Source organism: Silene latifolia, chromosome 11 (assembly GCF_048544455.1).
Source record: "Silene latifolia isolate original U9 population chromosome 11, ASM4854445v1, whole genome shotgun sequence".
In the NCBI taxonomy this organism is placed as follows: Eukaryota; Viridiplantae; Streptophyta; class Magnoliopsida; order Caryophyllales; family Caryophyllaceae; genus Silene; species Silene latifolia.
The window spans coordinates 110,029,053-110,052,867 of NC_133536.1; the positions used below are offsets into that span (position 1 = coordinate 110,029,053).

A 23,815-nucleotide genomic window follows, 5' to 3' on the forward strand; every position below is an offset into this window, starting at 1 on the left:
TGTTAAGTTGTGTATATAAAAAAATGGAGGGAGGTGATTATTTTATAGTGTAAGCTTTCCCTCCATAATTACCCTAATGTAGTAAAATTTTCCTCTAAAATTACACCTAATGTAGTAAACTTTCCCTCCAAAACACTAAAGGCTAATATAGTAAATTAAAAGTAACATATAACCTTCCTTCCCAAATATTTGATACAATTTAAAGTAAATTAACCACTATCTTTTTTTTGGACTATAAAATATATAATACATATAAGTAACCTTCCTTACTTTCGATTTTCATAAATTTAAATTTTAATCTAAAAGGCCATTGAGTTCTGACATTTGTTTAATATTCCAATGTTATTTCATGATGATATTATTCTTTTTTAAGCTGTAAAAGTAAATTGTGTTTGTTAAGTTCCCTATGTAATCTTTATTATGTCATCTATTTACGAGTTAATGTGTTTATTAACGTAGTTTTAGGTGTGCGATTTTGGTAGTAGGTTTAATAATTTAGTAAACCTAATTTTGTTCATCAATAATTTATTTTGTACAAAATAAAACATGCCATGAGTCGAAAACGAATTAACGATTAAATTCTAAACAAATTAACATAAATCCGTCATAATTTTAAATGAATTACATCTTCAACAAAACATAACTTTAATCCTAATAAAGAAAATTAACATAACAACCACGACAAAAAGGAAATAGCTAACAATTGGCCGAGACGGATGGAGTATGACTCAATTGTTATCTAAATCTATTTTGAGTAATACACCCAAAAAGGAAATAGATAACAATTGACCGAGACGGATGGAGTATGACTCAAATGTTATCTAAATCTATTTTGAGTAATACACCGAAAAAGGAAACGGAAAAGGAATTAGATAACAATTGACAGACGAATAGAGAGTATGACTCAATAGTTATCGAAATCTATTTTTAGTAATAACATTTGAGTAATGAACCCAAAAAGGAAATAGATATCAACTGACAGACAAATTTATAGTATGACTCAATAGTTATCGAAATCTATTTTTAGTAATATTTGAGTAATACACCCAAAAAGGAAATATAGATATCAATTGACAGACAAATACGGAGTATGACTCAATAGTTATCGAAATCTATTTTTAGTAATAACATTTGAGTAATACACCCAAAAAGGAAATAGATATCAATTGACAGACAAATATGGAGTATGACTCAAGAGTTATCGAAATCTATTTTTAGTAATAACATTTTTGTAATACACCCAAAAAGGAAATATAGATATCAATTGACAGACAAATAGGTAGATAAACCTAAGATCGAGACGGAATGAGTAGATACCCTAGAAACCTTTTTTTAAAACCAAACCCTAAAATAAACCTACCCTAGTAAAAAAACCCTAGAAACCCTTTTTAAAACCAAACCCTAAAATAAACCCAACCCTAAAACCACCCAAATCAACCCTAAAATAAACCAAACGTAGAAATAATTATACTTAACAAACACCCCAACCATATAATGAACATAACATAGAAACACTAGAAACAAACCCTAAAATAACCAACCCTAAAATAAACCAAACCTAGAAACAAAGCGTCATAAGTTGGACCTACTAGTTCGTACAAAAATAGTAGATCAATTAAGTTGTATAAACGAACTTTGTCTAGTAATGTTTAATTAAAATACATATCATATTATTATATTTGTTAGCTTTTTAAATAATTTAGTTTCAGGTGACCTTTCATTATCTAAACCGGATCTTCTTTCAATAATTACAGACAAGGAAGCATTAGATAAACAGTTGTGTATTAAAGGCCACAGACCCATTACGCTCACGCATCTTAAATAAATACCTTATGCTTCCAACCTAAAAGACTACCTCAAGTTAAATTAAACAAAATTTAAGATAAACAAATATTCAAATATGAGAATTGTTGACTGTCGATTTCATTCAATCAATAGATTGGAAGAGGACAAACAATTGTTCAAAGAAGAATATATCGCCAACAAGAAGCGCTCCATGCAAATGGATTTCGATGTTGACTATAGTGTTGAAAGAAACCGGGGAACGGGTTCACCTATTACCGAAGTCCTCGGCAATGTAGATATTATGAGTACTCATATATTCAATAGGTTACACTACTACAAATTCAGGCAACTATAACGGCCCTTTAACAACGATTATTCACGAAAATCACCATAACACGTTGTAGAATGGATGGCACTGATTTTACTAAACTTAGTTACAACGGTTATGTGCTGTTAACCGTTGTTATATGTTTTAACAACGGGTCAAACTTGCACAACCGTTGTTAATATAAAAACTAATAACAATAGTTTACTCTGTAATACATTATAACCGTTGTTAATAATTTGGCGCAAAATTAGTGAAAAGTAATTACAACGGTTATATTAGAACCCGTAGTTAATACTTTTTAACAACGGTTTTCTAAGGATGTAACACCCCGATTTATGAAGGAGCCTTTAGCAAGACATTCCCTAATAAACCGAACTGTTACTATCTCGGTTTCCCGAAGTAGTGAATAACAAATTAAACTCCAAGGCGAATTATATAATTTCTTTAACTTAATTTTTTACAAAACCTCTTTTACATCAAATTGCAAAGAACTAACATAAATAAAAGTGAAAGTCTTCTAAATGATGATCTAGCTACTAAGTCTTCTGATCCAGTGTCTCACGCCCATCAAGCTCTCGTCCTATCTCTTAAACTGTCAAGTCGCGCTCGCCAATATTTGGGTCATCACGGTGTTCACGAATACACAGGGTCAACCACGAGGTTGAGTAGGGAATACAATGAAACAACAAAATATGATATGCATGCTCCTCCGTCACCTCCACCTCCATCTCAACTCATATCTCATAACCCGTACAACCCAGCCATACCGATCCCCGGTAGACTATATATCGACCGTAGCCGATCTCGACCACTCGTTGAGGACACAGGGCAAGTCTGCAGAACCCGCCTGGGCCTTATCACAACATCATCATCACCACACCACGTCACCACAACATCCTCCATATCCAATGCATATGAATGCTCAAGAAATTAATGCAACACAATATGTATATCATTGAACTGGTAAATCATAGAATCATGCCGGTTACCGAATGTTGTGATAATATACTCAATACGATCAATTCAGTCAAGCACATTCCAGGATATGAATCATAACATGAATCAACAACCACGAATCACGTCAACGTTCACAGTTTGGTCATATGAAACACAAACAAGTCAACACAATTCAACAACAACGATAATAAGTCAAGTGTATTTCCCTACCTTTTCGCAATCCAAGCACACAAGCAATCAATTATGATCCTTCACATATCCATCACCTACATAACATAATTATGTATAATTACCACCTACTCAATCAAATAATCATGCACATAACCTAGACTCGTCATAACTTAATAGGAATATCAACTTAAAGAACAAACACGATTTTTCCTAATTTTCCAGCACATGATAGACTCGGAATAAAATACATAACTAATTCCAAAAAAATCAAATTGATACAAGGCCAATTGGATTGGAACCCCATGAGTCTTAGCTACAAATTATATCTAACGTGTTTTTCTCAAATTCCAAACTTATCAAGAGTTTTCAGACTGATTTCCAAAAACTGACAGAAACCGTCGCATAAAAAGTATTGATTCATAAAACGAGTTTAAAACATTATTTTGCAGTAATTCCAAATCCTATTATCATTTAGACTATACAAAGATGATGTATGAAGAAGCCTCATAACTGAATCGACATAAAAATTAGGGTTTCAAATCATTTTCCACAACCAAATCAGATTCGCAGACTTTTCAGCGACATGTTCATAAATAAATCACCTAGGACAAACCATAAAGAATTTGACTACGATATTTTATATGAATAAACTAGACATCAAATAAATAGGACTCTCTTTTCAAACTTTTTAAAGACGAACACTTTAAAACAGTATAAACAATGGAATGAAATCGACTTATAAACAGGGAAATCGAATTAGGTTGGAATCGATGAGAAATCTTCAATCAAATGAAAGGCTCGACAATTCTTCTTCCTCTCCCTTTCTCTAGGTTTAGAAATGGTTTTATGAATGATAAAATGAAAAGAGGGGAGAGGGAGAGCGGCTCTCAGATTAGGTTTAGGGTAAATGGTGGTTACATGCTCCGGGTAGGGCAAATGGGTTAAACGGGTATGGTCGTTGGGTAAATGTAGATGGGTAATTCTTGACCCAAAAGACAAAATGTGATGTAGCCCGACTCAACATATACGATATAAACCCGACTTAATAACATTCACAATATTACGATGCAACCAATATAAAATGTATAATACTAATATATAATAATATCCGTTTAATCGATTATATAAAATACGGGGTATTACAAAGGACCCGTTGTTAATATGTTCTCTAATGACAACGAGTTTATGTGTACAAACCGAAGTCAATACTTTCCATGATATATACCACACAAACACAGATCAGCTACAGCCACAAACACAAACACAAACACAAACACAAACACAAACACAAACACAAACACAAACACAAACACAAACACAAACACAAACACAAACACAAACACAAACACAAACACAAACACAAACACAAACACAAACACAAACACAAACACAAACACAAACACAAACACACTCTTTCTCATCGTCTCTTTCTCTCTTTCTCATCGTCGCTTTATCATCGCCGTCACTGTTGTTGTCATCGTCTCTTTCTTTCTCTAATTATCAGGTAAATATCTATCGCTTTATGGTTTTAGGGTTTGTCATCTCCGTCATTATTTTCTTTCTCAAATGATTTTATTTGCATGTGTTTTTCTCGATCATTATTGTTCTTTCTCTAAGTATTTTTCGCTTAATTAGTTTTGTCACTGTTGTTTTTCTGCGTTTATTAGCTAGTAAAACAAATTAAATAAAATAAAACAAAGAAGAAGATGATGGAGAGGAATGCATAAACTTAATTAATTAATATATAAATACATAAAAAATTTATTACATTGCTAAAAATGCAATTCTTAGATATGCATAGAGAGTTGCATTCTCTTCTATGATATTCATCCTCTCCTCCTTTGCTATTTGGAGGTTTTGTTCTGCAGATGCTATATCGTCATATAGCTGCATTATATGCGGCTCTAACAAGCCATTTTTTTTGGCGTCCTTGAGTGCGATCCAAACTTCCTCAAGATAGCTCCTGTACCTCCTCTTGATGTCCAGCCCTTCTCATTCCATATATTGTCCTTTCATATACAGGGATTTGGCAGTAATAATGCATGCATCGGAATTATAACGGGACGTAATAATGCATGCATCTAGTAATATATAATTAATTTTTTTTTTTAAAATCAACAACAACGGTTATTTAAAAAAACCCGTTGTCTTTAGTTATAACAACGGTTTTTTTCTATTGTAACCGTTGTTATAACTTTCCCACCAAAAATTAGTCACACTTTTCACAACGATGTCTCGTAACGACAACGGTTTTTAACCGTTGTTAATAGTTTTCACAGCGGGTTTATTAGAAAACCCAACCGTTGTTAAAACCTTTAACAACGGACGCTTTAACAACGTCTGCTTTTTTATATAACAACGGTTTTTAACCGTCGTTACAGCCTGTATCTGTAGTAGTGGTTGGCCACTGCTGATAAGAAGAATGTAGCAGAGGTATGCAAAGCTTGGGCTAAATGGTTTCTTCTTGGACACCATGAACCCACATTTATACGAGATTACCGTCTGTCCTTACGCCGGGAGGTGAAGTTTGGTATCCTTACTATAAGAAGAGGGAATAATTTAGTCAAGGAATATTGTCTATGCCAGGGGATAAGAGACCCAGTAACAAAAGATTTGTTTCATCTTGACCAAAGGCTTCCCATAATAGAGGATAGGGTTGCAAGAATTTTATCAAGGGTGGATCATAGAGTTTACTAAATAACTTTCATGGATCCTTTGAATTTCAAGTAGATTCATAGTCTCGTTTGGAATTTAGATGGTCGAATTTGTTATGTTCCTATTTTCAATTCAGTATTACGTCTTATCTAGCAGTTCGATTTTACTTTTCAAATCCTTGTACTCTTTAATTTACCTTCAAATGTGCTAAATTAAAGTATTTAAAGATTATGCCAATTTCAATCATTTATATAATTTCAATCAAAATACATCAATGATACACCAACAGTCACCAACTTATTTTTTTATTTAATTAAGTAATGGTGAACCAACAGTAATTAAAAAGTAATTTTTAATTAAATTTAGATTAATTTAATTTAATTAATGAGAAAACTTAATGACTTGTTAATAATCGTTGCTATTTTTAGAAGAACAAGTTTCCAATCTTCGTGAACTCGAGTTCAAAGCAATGAAGGTGGTTGTCGGGGCGATTGAAACTCGTAACGATTGTTATTTAAGGGGCCTTAAGGAAACAGAAAAGGACGCGGATGATTTTATCAAATACGTGTTGGGTACTTATGAAAAATTTAACAATCTTAGAAAATGATTTGAAGAGGATACTGACGCTTTAAAGTTCATTATTAATAAGGATTAAGAGACCTTATTTTATTCATGTTTTATATTTAGTTATTTAATTATGTTGTACTTTTCTTTTTAAGTTCATCCTGATATTATTTCTAAATTAGTTAACATTGTTGGGTTTTCTCTTCTTCTACCTCTCTTATACTCCCTCCGTCCCGATAAAATGTTATCTACTTCCGTTTTTAGGTGTATCATTCATTTGATTTCTATGCAAGTGGCCATTGTTTGCAAGGTAAATGCAATTGGCAATCACCAACAGTCATAATTTATGAACCATTTTATCAAAAATAAAAATAAAAATGCAAGTGACAATTGTTTTTAACTATTCAAGGCACGGTTCTCCAAAGGTCATAAATTCAATTATAAATATTTGGTGGTTAACATCATTCTAAAAGAAAACCATTTAAAATAACAATAGTTCTCTCTGTCTTCTCACTAAAAATACAAACGATTTCAAATGGCAAACCTAAGTGGTATGTCAATGGGTTTGATCGCCAATTTGGAAAAACACATTCAAACGGTACTTGAACAATAGTTGAGAATGGTGAAGATGATTGTTAGTGCGATTGAAGCTCGGAACTATTGTTATGTAGAGGGCGTTAAGGAGATTGAAAAGGAAGCGGATGATCTCATACAATCCTTGTTTGTTTCTTATGGAAAATGCATCGACCTTAGGAAAGAATTTGAGGAGGATCTAAAGGCTTTAAAATCCTTAAATTAGTAAGGATTAAAAGAAGTCCTTAATTATATATTAATGTATTTAATTTTTAATTAATATCTATGCATGTTTTATTTTTATAATATTATTATGTTGTACTTTTCTTATTTAAGTTTATCTTAATATTACTTCAGTTTAGTACTATCATGGTTGGGTTTTCTCTTCTACCCCTTTTATATTTTGTTCGAATTTGAATGTTAACTATGTGATGTCATTTTAATTTCGTACTTGAACAAGAGTTCAGAAATAAATATCAGTTTTAAATAGAGTACATAGTATGATAAATAATATAATCACCTTCAAACAATATTTTTAAAAAAAACTTTTTAAGCAAAAATACTCGAAATTATATTAATTGCGTAAGATTTATTAAAATACAATTCATTGTACCGGAAGATTAAAGGACAAGTTGTCATTTCCTATAAACATATTAATTTTAAATCAACTTTCACTTGTTAATTTTAATTTATAATTAAAAAAAACCTCCTATGTGGCATATGAAACGACACGACTCACACTTGTTATTTATATATATACTACATATATTCAGTAAATCCTAACCACATCTATTACCCAACCCATTATCTAATTTGATTTGTCTTTCAGTATTTCCAAACTCTAAACCTTTAAAACCTAAACTTAAAACTTCCTTCAAAATAATGGATCGGAACATTACTTCAACATTGATAACAATCGAGTACAACAAATGTTTCATAAATCGCTTAGAGGAAATCGAGAGGAAGAACAACCTATTCCTTGTTAATCTTCAGATCCCACTCAAAGTGGCCAAAGATCATGGCTTTATGCCGGAGTTGGAGAAGATGCAGGCAGATATTGCATCTGCTTTACGAGACCTCAAACTAGCAAGGGAGGAGAAGATCAAAATCATGGAAGAGAATGCCTCCCTAAGAGCCTCTCTTTCTCGTTTAAATTCTATTTAATTTAGTGGGCATGCATGATGTCACTTATATTAAGTATGTAAATATCAAATGTGGGTTTTTAATATTTTCCATTTGAATCAGTTTTATTATCAAAAATTTTCTTTGGTTTCGATATAACATATGAATATCTATTAATAGTTAAAAATGTGGATTGATTTTCCTATTAAGTTCTCCGTATAAATTATTTTGATTTGACTAAACACAACACAAAAAGAATTACAATTGATTTGATTTGATTGTGTGTGTCCTGTAAGCAAGCAACGAAATGGCAGAAATCTAGCATGCATGCATGTTGATTTGACTTCCAATTGACAGGATTTAAACACATCATCACTAATTAGAAAAATAAAAAAATTGTCTTTCTCCCCATTATAAAAGGAAAATGACACTATTTTACATTTATCTACAAAAATAAAACTCCCTTTACAACACAAAGCCTAGATCTCATATATACTTGTAAGGAGGACTCCAAACTTGTTCACAACTCTTGTTACTAATTCATTCATCAAGGTATTTAACTATTCTTTCCTTTTTACTACTCATTTATTTCACGAAGGTATTTAAAAATTCTTTTCTTTAAATGAAATCGTTTGTATAAGTTTAAAACAGTAAACGATTTTTGCATGTATGTGACATTCAATTTAATAACTCCTCAATCATAATTATTTTTTAATTGAATATAAACGGTTTATGTCCATACTGGCAATGGGATATGAATGGTTGTTATCCAATTTTCTTTTTACATAACGCTTTATTTTTAATTTAATTAACTAGTATAAATTTCAGACGGTTTTAAACTTATACAAATGATTTAAACACATCATCACTAATTAGAAAAATTTTAGGGTCCTGATTTTCGCAGTACATATTTTACTCATGCAGTACATTATTGACAATTATACTCCTCTCATTTTTCCTCTTACTTTCTCTCTCTAACTTCTCTCTAACCTACTCTCTCTAATTACACATACTCATCTCCTTTAATTTCACCCACCTTTATGGTTAATGAAGTTAATCATGTACTACCATGATAAATTATTTTCATCACAAAAATTTGTAATGCTTTAATAAATTATGTACTTTATTAATAAATTATTTTTACAAAACACATCTGCATAAATGTATCAATTACTGGTATCATCGTATGTAGTATGTACTACATTTGAAAAAAAAAATACAATCAATTACTAATTTACTATGTACAGTACTACATAGTACATACACTGGAAAAAAAAGCATAACCCATCCAAATACTCCGTATGTACTACGCTGCTAGTGCCGGCCACCGGTGACGACCTACACAACACCACCACCGTCAGCCACCCGCCAACACTAGACGGTTTACCTCTCCCATCCCGCACATCTCCCTCCCGCAAGTCGCCCTTCTCGCCGGCATGTCGAATAAAATCCGACGACACCTGCGTCCTTCTCGCCTCCAACCTGCCCATGTCGCCGACGATCCGACTACACCCATATCCCCACCATCCATCACGGCACCACTACCACCAAACTTCACCCACCGCGACCACAAAACTCCTTCTGCCATCACCAACATCATTCAACCCGGTGAGCCGCCCTCCCTCATTCTACACCTCCGATGCCCTTGCTAACGCCAGTTGTCCTCTCCAGGCCCACCATGCCATCGTCACTCTTCGTGTTACCCTTCGACCAACATCGAACAACTAATACATAAATCAAACTGATATCAAACCCTAATAGAACAACTAGATTCTAACAGAAGGAAACATTAAATAAGTAATTTGATTAATAGATTGTAATTTATGAATTAGATACATATTCTTCCATTAATTTAGTTAAGTAAATTTGATAGATTTGAGAGATGGCGAGGTTGTAGTTGGAGAGAATTAGGTTTGTTTTCTGTTTTTGGTGTAAGGGCAGTTAAATGGAAAGGATTGGGTAAAAAGTACTATATTGAGTAAATGCGTACTGCGAAAATAAATTCCGAAATTTTATACATGTCTTTCTCCCCATTATAAAAGGAAAATGACACTATTTTACATTCATCTACAAAAATAAAACTCCCTTTACAACACAAAGCCTAGATCTCATATATACTTGTCAGGAGGACTCAAACTTGTTCACAACTCTTGTTACTAATTCATTCATCATTCATCAAGGTATTTTAACCATTCTTTCTTTTTTACTACTCATTTCATGAAGGTATTTAATCATTCTTTCTTTTAATTGAAATCGCTTGTATAAGTTTAAAACCGTAAACGATTTTTGCATGTATGTGACAATCAATTTAATAACTCGTCAATCATAATTATTTTTTAATTGAATATAAACGGTTTATGTCCATATTGGCGATGGGATATGAATGGTTGTTATCCAATTTTCTTTTTACATAACGTTTTATTTTTAATTTAATTAACTCGTATGAATTTCAGATGGTTAGACAGTTCATTCCTATATTAGTACAATACACTATCGATCGCAGAAACAAACTCGCTCGGTTGCGAGAAATTAACACTCAGTTGGCCGATCTAATAGACCGAGTGGAGGTGATAAGACAGCGGGCAATAAGTAGAGGGATGAAGGACGTGCAGGAAAATATGGACTCTCTTATAAATAAAGTGAAAGCTAATCGTAAACAAGGAGTGATTGAAATCCGGAAAATTGAGTTGGAGCTTGATCAACTTTAATTTCTTGGTTTTTAGTTAGGTTAAATATGGTTTATATAGTACGTATTTTTTAAGGATTAAAAGGTTGGTTTATATTTTCCAATGGATCTATGATTATCAACTACCCATTTTCCTTTTCAACTCATCACGAGTCCTGTTATTTTTTTTTTAATTACTATCTTACGTTATTCGTTAAAAAAATACCCGTAATTTACCAATGTGTGACGACCAAATTTAATCCAAAAAAAACCGGCACATGAGTAGAACACGGCCAAGCGAGTAACAAACGCCACAACAAGATCTTATGCTGCTACAATTTATGATGCAATTTAACTTGGTAGGACTGACCATTATTCACTTGGGCCATTATTATTCATTTACCATGTTTCTATATTAAAAATCAGACCATTAGGAATGTGGCCCCAATAGGGGAAAAGCCCAATCAAAATATAGGTCTTATATAACAATTTGGGGTCATTCTATTTATCAACTGACTGACTTGGGCCTTCGGTAACTAGACCCATTATTACTCAGCTGAAAAATTGTGTTACGTATGTGATTTTCGTCCATTTTCGTCGACCCATTTACTTCCTCAATTGGGCCATTTTCATCGATTCATTTACTTGGGCCGTCAGTCAGTAGATGTCATTTGCAATTTGCAAAGTTAAGTTAACACATTACAAATTAAATTTTTTCCTTTTTGCAATTGATTCATTTTAAGTTTTTAACACCAAAATAATCAAGCATAACAAAACGAGACCGAAATTTTTTTTGATCGACAACGAATATTGGACAACTATCGTCACAATACAAATTTAGATCAACAATGAATAAGAAATTAAAGCTTCTTCTCTTATTTATGTAGTATTATCACAATACAAATTGATAGTAATAGTACAAATACAACCCATGAATAATACAATAACCGACGAGCTAACTTTTCTGATTTAGTAGCACGTAACTTCTGAGATTTCAATTTAATATTTTCCGATGTCAATTGGCGTAACCTATCCTCCAGAGAGTTGTTTAGATCAATCAACCTGTTCATGTTCCGATCAACCTCCACGCATTCATCCCATACGAAGTAACCACAATCTTCATTCTAATGATGCATTAAAAATTAATTAGAGCAATAAACATAGATATTATACTAATTAAATTATTTTGAGCTATAAACATAAATATACCTTCCATAAGGGACAACGATAAAAAAACCTTCCTTTGTTGTCCATTTTTCTTCACGAGTTGACGGATTTGGAACCAAGTTATGATAACAATGTGAATCGCAAGAACAAGATTGCCTAAAACTCATATTTGAAAGATGATGGTGGTGTCGATACAATTGAAATATAGTATGAGATCTTAATAATTAAATATGATTATTAGATTTGGAAAAAAAATATACTGATTTTTTTTATGGATTATTAGATTTGGAAAAAAAATATACTGATTTTTTAAATTGAGAGACGATTTTTTTTATGGATTATTAGATTTGGAAAAAAAATATACTGATTTTTTAAAGTGAGAGAAACGATTTTTTTTAGTTAGAGAAAGGAATAATGGATGGTTAAAATAAATAAGAACATAAAATAAATATAAGAAACAAAAAATAATTAGTATAGAAATTAGTAGGGGTGTTCGAATAAACCAACACAATAACCGAATCAAAACGAAAAACCGTCCATTTTTAAGGTTCGATTAACCGAACCGTTTCAACAAAGCGGTTCTTTGAACCGAACCGTTAACTTTATTATGGAAAAGGTTCGGTTAAGGTTCGCAATTTTAGATAACCGGTTAACCGCGAACCGAACCGTTTCACAAAAAAGTAAGCAGAAAATTAAAATATTATATAAAAAACTGTTCGTTCGTTTAATTTTCTTAGTGTATCCAAATTTAAAAGTTCTTAAATTGATTAATGCTAAAGTTTAGCTTATTAACTTTATTGTTGGGTATAATATACACAAATTGTTTAATAAGGCGGTCTCATGTTATGAGACTAGCCCATTAACTTAAAGCCCAAAATAACACATTGAATAATCAAACTTCCACCACCTCTTTCATCTCCTTTCTTTCACAAAGTCCGACTAACGGCAAGCTGCCCTTGAGCCACCAAATCGACGCCAAAATCATTGTCTCAAATCCCATCCTTACTAATTCGCCCGCACATGAACACATACCCTTCTCCGATGTCTCCTCCTCGCAAATATTCATCTCAAAAGCTAGAGTTTTGAACTTAAGAAAGTAAGTTGTCTATCATTAAACAAAAATAACCCTAGTTTATAAAAATAAATCAAAACTTTTGAAACACTAGATTGTCAAACTAAAGTGATGAGGCATCAAACTAACATCTTACTTTGGAAAATTAATGTAAACTCTAAATTTACAATGAAGAAATGAAGCTCTAATTGCCTTAGATTCTTAGTTATTAAATTAAAGTATTGATAAGAGTAAATGAGTTACAAAACCATATTTCATAGTTTAAAAGCTCAAAGTTATCAAATTAAAGACATGACTATTCAAGTTAAAACAATTAATAGTCAAAAACTAGAAGTTGAGTTTTCATCTTAAAATCTAGTGCTCATCTAAAATCAAACCCAAACCTGGTTTTTCGAGATCAGCACCACCGTGGTCGACTGATCGGAATCAGTGGTTGGGTCGGTCGTTGTAGAGGTGGTGGCCGGTGGGAGCGGCGATACTGCAACTGGTGGGAGCAGTGATCCATAGAGGTCGAGAAAGAGTTAAGAGTTGTGGCTTGTGGCTTGCGCTTTATTGTATAGTTTGTCTTGTTGGGCTAATTGCCTAATTTATCCTATTGGGCCCGTCCTATGGTATAGGACGGTCCTATAGGAGAGTTACTGATATAATGAAAATTTAATTAAACTATTAGAAAAAATTCTCAAAAATTAACGAAAACTAAAAAAAAAGTAATATAGAACGATTATCAGTTAACCGGTAACCGAACCGCTAATAACCGTTTAAAGTGGTTAACCGAACCGTTTATAACGGTGCGATTTAGGTTCGGAGTTTTGCCGAACCGAATCGTGTGCAAACCGAATTAAATTAGAGGTTCGGTGAACCGAACCGCGAATGAACACCCCTAGAAATTAGTGTAAAAAAACTAGATTAATATTGCTAATGATCTTTGGAAAGTGTAGCAATTAAGAAGTCGTCTCTTTTTGAATTTGAAATTCAAAATTTTCAAATTTATCCCTGTAAAAACTTATTTGAAAAAGATTTCATATGGTCCCCACCAAACTCCACTTGGCGCGCGGTCACTGGCCTGTGTACCAAGGCCCTTGTACACCCCGGGTACATGTAACATTTTCGGATTAAGTGAAGCATCGAAATAACTTGGTTTCTTCCAACTAGAGAAAGCACAGCTGAAAGTTGAACCAAATTTGTCTAAACTAGAAGCGCTCTTATTTGAAACTGGACCTAACAAAGGAGGGAACAATAAAGACTTGTCGCGACAATATACACTACACAACCTGGCTGACCTACTGAATTTGGATACACCAAATCTATCAATGAAGAATTAATGCCTCCCTCAGCTAGAGATTCTTATAACAATGATGATAAATATACACAGCAAATTCATCCAAATTAACCTAGTTGCGTTCCATTTTTGCAGGTGGCGGCTTCCCTTTCTTCTGGCTTCTGCTGTCCATCCTAATACGATCAGCATACATTGGCAGTGTAATTATCTCATTTATCTCATTCAACAAAACGTCTTCTGTTATGTTGTCTGTTATGCTTTTCATAACCTGCATGATTCAGTAACATAACCCTCAAACAATTAGAGTATATTTTTCTGACCAAAAAAAAAATTTAATAGTATTTTATGCAACATTGGCCACAAGTAAAAAATATTATGTTATGCTGAACCTTTCTGTAGGTGTTAAATTCATTTGGGGTTGACTTATCAACTCTCACTCGCATGCAGACCCATACATTCTCCTCTGAATCCCACGAGCACTCAATAATTTTTCCTGCATACGATGATGGAGAATCGAAACCATCTGCAAATATTCAAGTATCATCAGCATAAGATACCTGAATCAGTAATGTAGATAGAAAATAGATGCTTGTCACAAAAAAAAAAAAAACTACTACCGACCAATTCATAAGGAGGATCAGATGGTTGTTTTTTACAACAAAATAAACAGCTCCGAAACCATAAACATTATTTGCAAGGCTAGAATTTCTGCTTTTGGTTCATGTTTTACTAAGGCGAATGCGTGCTGGCTAGGGAGTCCCATATTCATGTTCGACCACACAAACTAAGCTTAAAAAGGGACACCGGAGGGAAGGGGGGGACAAAGGGAGAGTTGATTAATAATATTTTTTTTGTCTGGGAGAGGGCAACTGGAGGAGGGAAAGGAAAGATAGGAGACGAGTGGGATAGATCCCTTCTTATTACCAATAACAGATCAGTTGTCCCATTCGTTCTCCATCTCATGTCCCATGACCTGCTATTTTTGACACACCTTGATATGATGTGTCAAAAGGAGAATATTGTGAACCCGAGAGGGGACACGAGTGGGATAGATGATCCACTCCCATTATTACCTTCATTTCCCCTCTGCAAACCATAATCCAGAAGAACAACTACTCTTTCTGAAGTCTTCTTCGCCTTATTTATAAATGTAATTAACAGTCACAAGTTACATGTGCTGCTAAATCACTTTAATCCAAAAAGGGGAACAGGCCAACTCAAAGAAAGCTAAAAGAAGGAAGAACAAGAAACAGGAAAGATGAACTTTAACCTCCAAAGGCAACTCTATTGTTGTCCATCAACCGCTTCTTCCCTCGATCATACAAATAAAGATATTCAGCACCGTCTTCTCCTACCTGGAGAGAGAAACGGATAACAAATCAGTCGAGGACTGCTTCACTTAAAAATCAAAATTTAGAAATGTAACCAAGAGCATAAATAGAATAAAGGACAGTTTCTAAACAATACCTCAAATAGAAAATCAACTGAATTCATTTCAGGGTATTTCCACTTTAAGAGTCCCTCGTGAGTCCTGGGAACATAGGGATCATCCCAACCCTAATGATGAAGTATACAGAAAAGGAAAGTTAAATCTTAACAGGAGACTTTCCAATTGTGTTGTGAAATCGCAAGGGATAGCCTCAACAGTCCTGATCCTCTCAAAGAATTATCATTCTTTTCTCTATGTTAAAATCTCTAAGAATAAAACAGATTCGATACTTGAACACATGTTTACCATTGGAATTCAACCCGTATTTCGGACGAGATAAAAAACGAAGTACCATTAAAAGAGCACATTATAATCTTAATACATATCCCTTTTATTTAAAATTTTGGCAGTAGCTTATAGCTCAGCACTCAATTCTTTAACTCTCTAGTGCAACTTTTGAGTTTGATTTCTGAGTGATTTTGGAAAATCCTGAAAATAGTAGCTGAGAGCCTGAGATAATTTAATACTAAGCCTATTTCTGTATTGTATGTGAGACTTTGTAAATGAAGACCATTCCAGAGTAATTCCACGTAGCAACTGCTATAAAAATTTACCTGAAATATAAGACCATCGGCATCATGAGAAAGTTTAGGGATGAATTCTTTCAAAACCTTTCCCACAGTTGAGAGCAACCAAAAGTCCTTCCTCCTAACCTGAGAAACATCATATAAGCTACTATTAGCCACAAAAAATGACCAAAAAGGGAAGCAAGAGAATAAAAGAGGGCGAGAAAGGTTTTCTGACAATGGATTAACTATAGTATGAATCGAACAGCATACCCTAAATGGTTCTAGATCATATCTATAAGGAGGTTTAGGGTGTTTGTCCATTGCCCGCCGCTCATTCTTTCGAGGATCAACCACCTCTTTCTCAATCAACTTCCAACGCTCACAAAAGGGTAGCTGCAAGGAAAGAATTTATCAGAACAATGAAATGAACTCAAACATTAAGTGGTCCTTTGCAAAGTACATTCACATCAGTGGCAGATATTTGGATATCAGAAGGATGCAACTTTGGATCAAAGCACAGAAAATGTTCACAAACTGTGGTCTGTGGATTAGCTTGGAGAGTTGCCAAACACAAACTCACATGTAGATCAATTTTTTTTGGCAAAGACAACACTGTTATCCGCATTTCAGTAGATAAGAAATTACAGACAAGGAACAGAGCAGGCTTCATTAGATACTGTTCTCAAGAAAGAGAATCATGGGTGAAAAGAAAATTGAAGATTAAGTAGTAACTCAAGATTATTTTCGCAATCAATCTCTACCTATAGTGAATTCAAATAGATTGGCTACCTGGAAACCACTCTAGCATCCCCGCTTTAGGACACTGCCTTGAACAAGATCACCTAAAACTCCTATTCTTTACATCAGAACATAATATTCCCTCTGTTCTTTGATGAATCACGGATCACTACACCAAACGTTGACATTAAAAAACTAGCCAGTTTACCACATCGGTCACTTGCAATCAAAAATCAACTACGGGTTGCAATAGTCCCCTCCCTCCTCTTTCTAGCTTCCCCAGCCATTCAAATACGAAAAGGGATTTCTAACGTTGTTCCTTACACTAGCAACAAACTTAATAAAAGAGAATGAACCTAACAAAGGAAAAATACAGAAAGGAACTGGGAGCATATCAAAGGGACAAAGGGAGTAAAATGAAGTCATCAGTGATCTTTAGCTGATAAAACTAAATCCTAGCATGATTTCTATATTTGATAACAGACTTAGCAGCAAAAATAAAAAGGACTTACAAGAAAAATAGAGAACACAGCACCGACAATTGACAGTAATAAAAAAAAAACGAATTTGAAATTTAGTTCAAAGGTAGAAATTGACAGCTATGCACGGAGAAAGTAGCGGGGCACAAGACACTCAATGGATGACTGCTATACACTCATCTACTACCCTAAAATACACCTCATATATTAATTCTTGATCTCAACTTTCAAGGACTTCAGCATCAAATATCTGATCGAGGCTAGCAAACCCTAGATTTCAGAAATGACAATTGTTACTCTAGAATCACTTCTGTGCATTTTATCGTCAAGCCAACCTGTATCCTATGTCCAACATGGTCATGCTAGTATAGATGTTAAGTCCAATCATCCACTGATTGTTCTGTGATGCATCAGGTGGGATGACAAGGATATCCACAGCTCTTAATCTTCTAATAGTCATCTAAGAAATTCCCATATTACTCAAGTCTTAATGGTTGGTAGAGACACTAGAGAGAAAAGAGGAACCTTTTCTTGCTACCAACCTCATGCATTATAAAATTCAGTTACATACTATCCTGTGTTATGGAGCCTGTGCACGTATGTGCATCACTTGCACAGATAAAAACAAGCCAACATACAAAGATATTGTTATTTTGCTATTCCCCTCTTCGTCGCCAAACAAAACGGTCAATCAGAAGTTTATCTAAATTTAGATTCTACAAATGACATCAACACCCCAAGCTGAATCACTAAATGAAGGTTTGGATGGTGCTAAGCCACATTACAATCTTATGTACTCCGTATTTCTTTTAATAGAGAAAGAGGAAAAATGTAGGGGAGAGAAAAGGATCACAAGTAGGGGTGTAATTGATCATGATTCTTTTTTTTTTTATCACTCTTAATAGTCATTAACCCTTTGTTTGGATGGATTAACTTTGAGGAAAACGGAGGAGACAATTTCAATAGTTTTGATAGAATTAGAGGCAAACGAAGATGGGAAAATGACGCCGCCATTTCCCTCCTACAAGATAACTTAGAATTTTTCGAACACAAAATATTTGGATAGAAAATGACATTACTCCTCCCCGCTCCCTCCCTTCCATTACCTACACTTCCTGCCTCCTTTTGTGTATCCAAACAAGGGAAAATGACACCAAGGGTAAAGAGATTAGAATCCACCCCACAAAGTAATGTAGTAATGATTCCTCTCCATTACTCATCACCAATCTTGTCATAGTTCTTGTTTTAAGAACTATTACTCCGGTAATAGTTTTACCTCCATCTAAAGAGGCTCAGCGAGCCATAAAGTTTTTCTCTTTAGCTTGCCCAAGCTAAAAAAAACGATTTTAGAAGAGCATTGTACTACAAAAGCTCACTAGGTGGGATGTAATAAGTTGCAGGTTCTTAAGATTGCGTAAGTTCTTAAGAGAGGAAGACCAGAATCTATCATCTTGTCATTCCCATGATACAACATTTTGAAGGAAAAAGTAACTTCAAAAACCTAATAAATTCATGAAAATGTATTTTCACAGAGAGACCCCGCATCTCATGTCATGACAAAATAACACTCTTGGTTCATTTTTTACCAAACCTTGAACCGGGAAAACTTTTCAACCTCCTTGCTTAGCGATCGTAGTTTATACATTCCATAAGACAAGGTGATGACGTGTGAAAATGGCTCATGTTCAGTGGCCCCTACACCATCAACTTACCTTCGACGCGACATTGACATTGCGGAGGAAAACAAACTTCATACCAATTGATCCAATGGAATACTTTAAGCAATTCTTCGCCACCCAAATATAAACCATCTGAATTATTGGAGCTTTGAAGCTACACATTGTTTCGACGATAGTGAAAAGTGATGTAATACACACAAGTATTGAGCAATGTAATCTTTAAAAGAGCTAACGACCCCCTCTAAAGAGACGCTCGGCTTCCACAACCTCATGAAGATGGGATCCAAATTGATCTGCACTTAAAGAAAGAACAAAAAGAGAGACCCACGAACCCCAAACCACAACCAAAGATAGGACCAAAAGTCTTTTGAAGATCAATCGTAAATAAATTGGCTGTGCGTCAACAATTGTAACACCGAAGAGTTAATTCCTACATACAGAAAGACAATGGGTGACAACTATTTACAAAAGGCCAAAAAGACAATAAATGGGCAACACCCATTTACAAAAAGACACCAAGGGGTGAATGGTGATGCCCATATACAAAAGAAGACCAAAAAGATTAAGCTCACAAACTATCATGAATAATCTAATCTATAAAGAGCACTTGTGTGATGTGTCCAACTAGACAATAATCTCAAAAAGCAGAAATGGAATCGTTGGCACGTGGACGCAACCCCATAGAAAGATAGATGGTTCCATTCGAATCAAGATCACCACTAAATAGCCCAAAAAACCATCTTCAAGACTACGCTAACTCAAACCTTTATCATTCTTCTCTTCAAAGCCAAAAGAATATCATTCACCGCATGGGGGTGAACCCAAATGACGTTGAAAACAAACTAGGTCCCACAAAGACAATACTCAAGGGTAAAATACCCAAAAGATGATCAATGCATTTTTCATCATCACTGGCATACATATACCAGCCAAAATGAAGCTTTTACTCTTAACCATGTCTAATGTTAGAATTTTTCCCTTCTGCTATTGCCTACTATCAATGCAAAATAGAAAAACAAAGAAAAGAAAAAAAAAAACTTTTGGTGCCAATTCGAAATCGAATTGGCTGGTACATTACGAAAGATAGGTCTTTCTTGAGCCCTCCTCTCCCTATATACACCTTCCTTACCTCTACTAAAAAGGATCTATTAAATCCAACAATAAACGCAACCCGAATGCACAAGCCATTCCATTTTCATTATTTTGTTTGTCATATCATCGTCTCTCAAGTCTCAACACACACAAAAAAGTCACAGTGAAAATAACGATAATAACAATCCTACATCATATTGTACAAGTAATTAATCATGGTTATTACAAACCTCGGCTATGGACACTCGATTGATAGCAATCAGGTCATATATCAAGTATCTCCTCTCCTGTTTCTCAGGGCTTATGGTATCAATAATCATTTCTCCATCGAGCAATGTAAAATGGTGAAACTGTGAGAAAGATGAAATCAGCTAAAGAAGGTTGCTTCTCAGTTAACGATAATTCACAAAGGAAAGCCAACTTTCACGTACTTCGGACATATTTTTGCAAGGAAATCTCAACTGGACCCTCCGAAATTTAAAATTTCGATCGACTAAGAAACAGCCATCAGACGACAGCAGTAACATGTATCTTGTTCCATCAGCTTTCCAGGTAGCATAGTAATAACGCTGCCTAAGCAGTTGCAAGTTCTCTCTGTTTCAAGTCAAGACAACATGCTGTCAATTATCAAATTCAGACTAGCAGTACATAAATCATCTTATCATACTATTACAGAGCAATAATGTACAGCAAACTTCTCTGGACACAAGTCAGTATCACAGTAAATCCATCAAAAATCTGCCCGGATATGTATTACACTTTCACCACAATGTAGTTGGCGATCATTCACCATCAAAGCGAAAAAGAAAAATAATTATAAAAAGGAGGTTGGCAAGAAAACTTAAGGAAGGAACAAACTGAGAGACTAAACAAAGTAAAGTGAACGGGTGAGAATGTGAGACAAAGAAAGAACGAAGAAAAGGGAAAGAAGAGCAAGGAAAAGAGAGAATGATAGAAAAAGGAAAGGAGCAGAGAACAAGGGGAAGTGAATAGGTTAGAATGTTTTGAAATGCTCTACACTTCTAGAATACCACTAAAAATCGAACCAGAGTGACGACAGTGTCCCTACAATATCACAACTTTGGCAGGACAAGAAGCACCCATGACAACAAGCACCAGTTGAGCCACTAATAACAAACTAATCCTAAGACTTCACTCAGGCAGAACTCAGAAGTACAAAAACAAAATTCAAGGCCACAGAACAACATATAACCTAGATCCCATAAAGGAAACATATCAATCTGCTACATACAAGAAGCCATAACAATAGTGGTGCATGCCCCAACCTGTCAAGTGACACTGGATGAGACCCTGGAAAATATGAATGCGCCCTTGTCTGCAACCAAAAATGTAGTAGTAAATACTAGAATTAAACAAATTGAACAAGCACAGCTATGGTGACCAAAATTTATAGAACAGGGACACCTCAAAAAGAAAGAAGGTATAAAGCCATAAGAGACAGCTGTACAAGTAATATTTGTACCAACAAATTGTATACACTCATCCTCATATGAGACAGTCTCATGAAATGGTTATTGTCAAACCTCTCACATAATAGGTAGTTGTTTTTTCAATTTCCCATCTTTCACTTTCTCTTTCCTTTACTGTTTGATTCTATTGTGTTATATATTACGTTACACATTATCTTAATGACTTAATGTGAAACGGTCTTGTACAAGACTTGCTTAAAGGTAGATTGTAATATAAGATACAATCCGGATCTTAAAAAAAATTCAAACATGAATATGACTGATAAAGTAAATAACCACCTAGTTAATTTAAACTAGTATAGTTCCCGTGCTACAGCACGGTATTTTTTAGATTTGTTTTATAGAGAAATTTTCTTATTAAATTAATTGTATAAATTAACTATACTTGGAATTTAATGTTATAATGTACGGAGTACTAAATATAATCTTAGTAAGAAGTAGAAAACGAAAGCTTACTACCATCAAAAGACACTTTAAGTTAAGTTATTTTTGTCTGGAACTTTTTTTACTTTACTATTAAAAATAACACTATAATGTTATATCGTTATATGATATGACATAAAATAAAGGGTTATTTCATGGGAATAATCCAACCTATGCCTTATCTTCTCATATTAATCCATACTAACGATTAACTGAGAATAATCCAACTTATGACCTCATTTATCTTTCAATGAACTTATGGAGGGGATACCTGATGAGCCGGTTACCTTGACTTATTTCTCTAACGACACTCCCTATCCTCTCTCTTTAAAAAAAAAAAAAAAAAAACTATCTCTCTCACTTTAATCAAATTAAAATGAGTAAAAGCCCTAAAACCCACTTGTCTCTGAATTAATCTACACAATTAACCTAGACATAACCAAATCATACCCAACTGCCTAGCAGTTAAGACAATTAATTCGTAATGCCCAGCTCTCTTCTTCTTCCTCATTGTCAAAGCATACCTAATTACGATGTTCTGGGAAAAAATACAAATCAACTGGATTGAATTCCTTATCTTTTTCCATATTTTCCCTAATTTATCCATTTAACCTCATACAAACTCCTTCCATAGAAATAAGAGTTTTCTACTTCTTGAATATAATGAAAAACTAATCAATACCCAATTCAATTAAACAGGTCTGGGTAACACGCAAACTCAAAGTATGAAGAATTTTTCCCCTCACTCTTTCGTTAATCAATACCCAATTTAATTAATTAACAAAGAAATTATTGTTAACTGAAGTGTTGTGTGTTAATGGCGGGAATGGATGATGTAGTAGGTATGGGAGAGATGAAAATAGAATGACTTAAGAGTGTTTTCTATGCCACTGAGAGTATAAGTTCGAAATGACATACTAAATTATGAAGGTTATCCAATGATGAAAAGAGTGCAGATGATGGTGTTGATGAAGATTGTCAGATGAAGAAAAAAATGGAGGAAAGTTATGTACATGAGTCAGGAGGAAAGATTGTCTGATGGTGGTGTTGAAGAAAAGGTCAAAAATAGGAAGAAAACAAAAATAAGGGGGTGACCTGATTGTTTACCTGTAGTAATAGGTCAAAAATAGGCAAAGTTTGATGAGAGATAAATGAGGTCATAAGTTAGATTATTCCGAGTTAATCGTTAATATGGATTAATATGGGAAAATGAGGCATAGGTTGGATTATTCCCATGAAATAACCCTAAAATAAAATTAAGTGATGTAAGATCTAATTAAAATGCGTTTTACCTTATAACGAAAACAGGTAAAAACAGTATACTATGCATTTAAAAGACAATTTACAAATAATTAACTAATATTTTTATTTTTATTTTTTATTTGTAATAAAGAAAATACATAAAAATTTGTTACGTCATTTAGAAAATCATATTTAGAGTCTAACTGATGAAGGATAATACTATAAAGAGATTTGCGTAATTTTAGAAAATCCTATGTACATTAACATAGGTTATTACTCAATATTTCATATAGGGAACTCATCCTCTCATGAAATTTGCTAGATTACCCATCCATA

At 33.9% G+C, this 23,815-nt stretch overlaps 1 protein-coding gene and 1 long non-coding RNA gene across 2 annotated transcripts; both read right to left on the reverse strand.

Annotated features, from left to right (window-relative positions):
• Positions 1-11,675: 11,675 nt before the first annotated feature.
• On the reverse strand, positions 11,676-12,471 carry LOC141615024 (uncharacterized). The gene is made up of 2 exons (XR_012529558.1): positions 12,030-12,471; positions 11,676-11,944 (listed from the first exon to the last, which is right to left on the reverse strand). It is a non-coding gene; the product is annotated as an uncharacterized LOC141615024 (long non-coding RNA).
• A 1,758-nt stretch (positions 12,472-14,229) lies between these two features.
• On the reverse strand, positions 14,230-21,699 carry LOC141611864 (uncharacterized). Its single transcript, XM_074430515.1, has 9 exons — positions 21,611-21,699; positions 20,756-20,918; positions 20,555-20,674; positions 16,607-16,729; positions 16,382-16,480; positions 15,806-15,895; positions 15,609-15,693; positions 14,728-14,861; positions 14,230-14,606 (listed from the first exon to the last, which is right to left on the reverse strand). Exons 2-9 carry the CDS (start codon positions 20,849-20,851, stop codon positions 14,451-14,453), a joined length of 903 nt encoding a protein of 300 aa, XP_074286616.1. The 5' UTR covers positions 20,852-20,918; positions 21,611-21,699; the 3' UTR covers positions 14,230-14,450.
• Between the last annotated feature and the right edge of the window lie 2,116 nt (positions 21,700-23,815).

Coding starts and splice junctions, on each gene's coding strand:
- LOC141611864 (XM_074430515.1), bottom strand. CDS start 20,851: ATGTTACTGCTGTCGTCTGATGGCTGTTTCTTAGTCGATCGAAATTTT. Junction 20,675..20,755: donor CTTGCAAAAATATGTCCGAA/GTACGTGAAAGT, acceptor TCTTTCTCACAG/TTTCACCATTTTACATTGCT. Junction 14,607..14,727: donor AATTTAACACCTACAGAAAG/GTTCAGCATAAC, acceptor TGAATCATGCAG/GTTATGAAAAGCATAACAGA.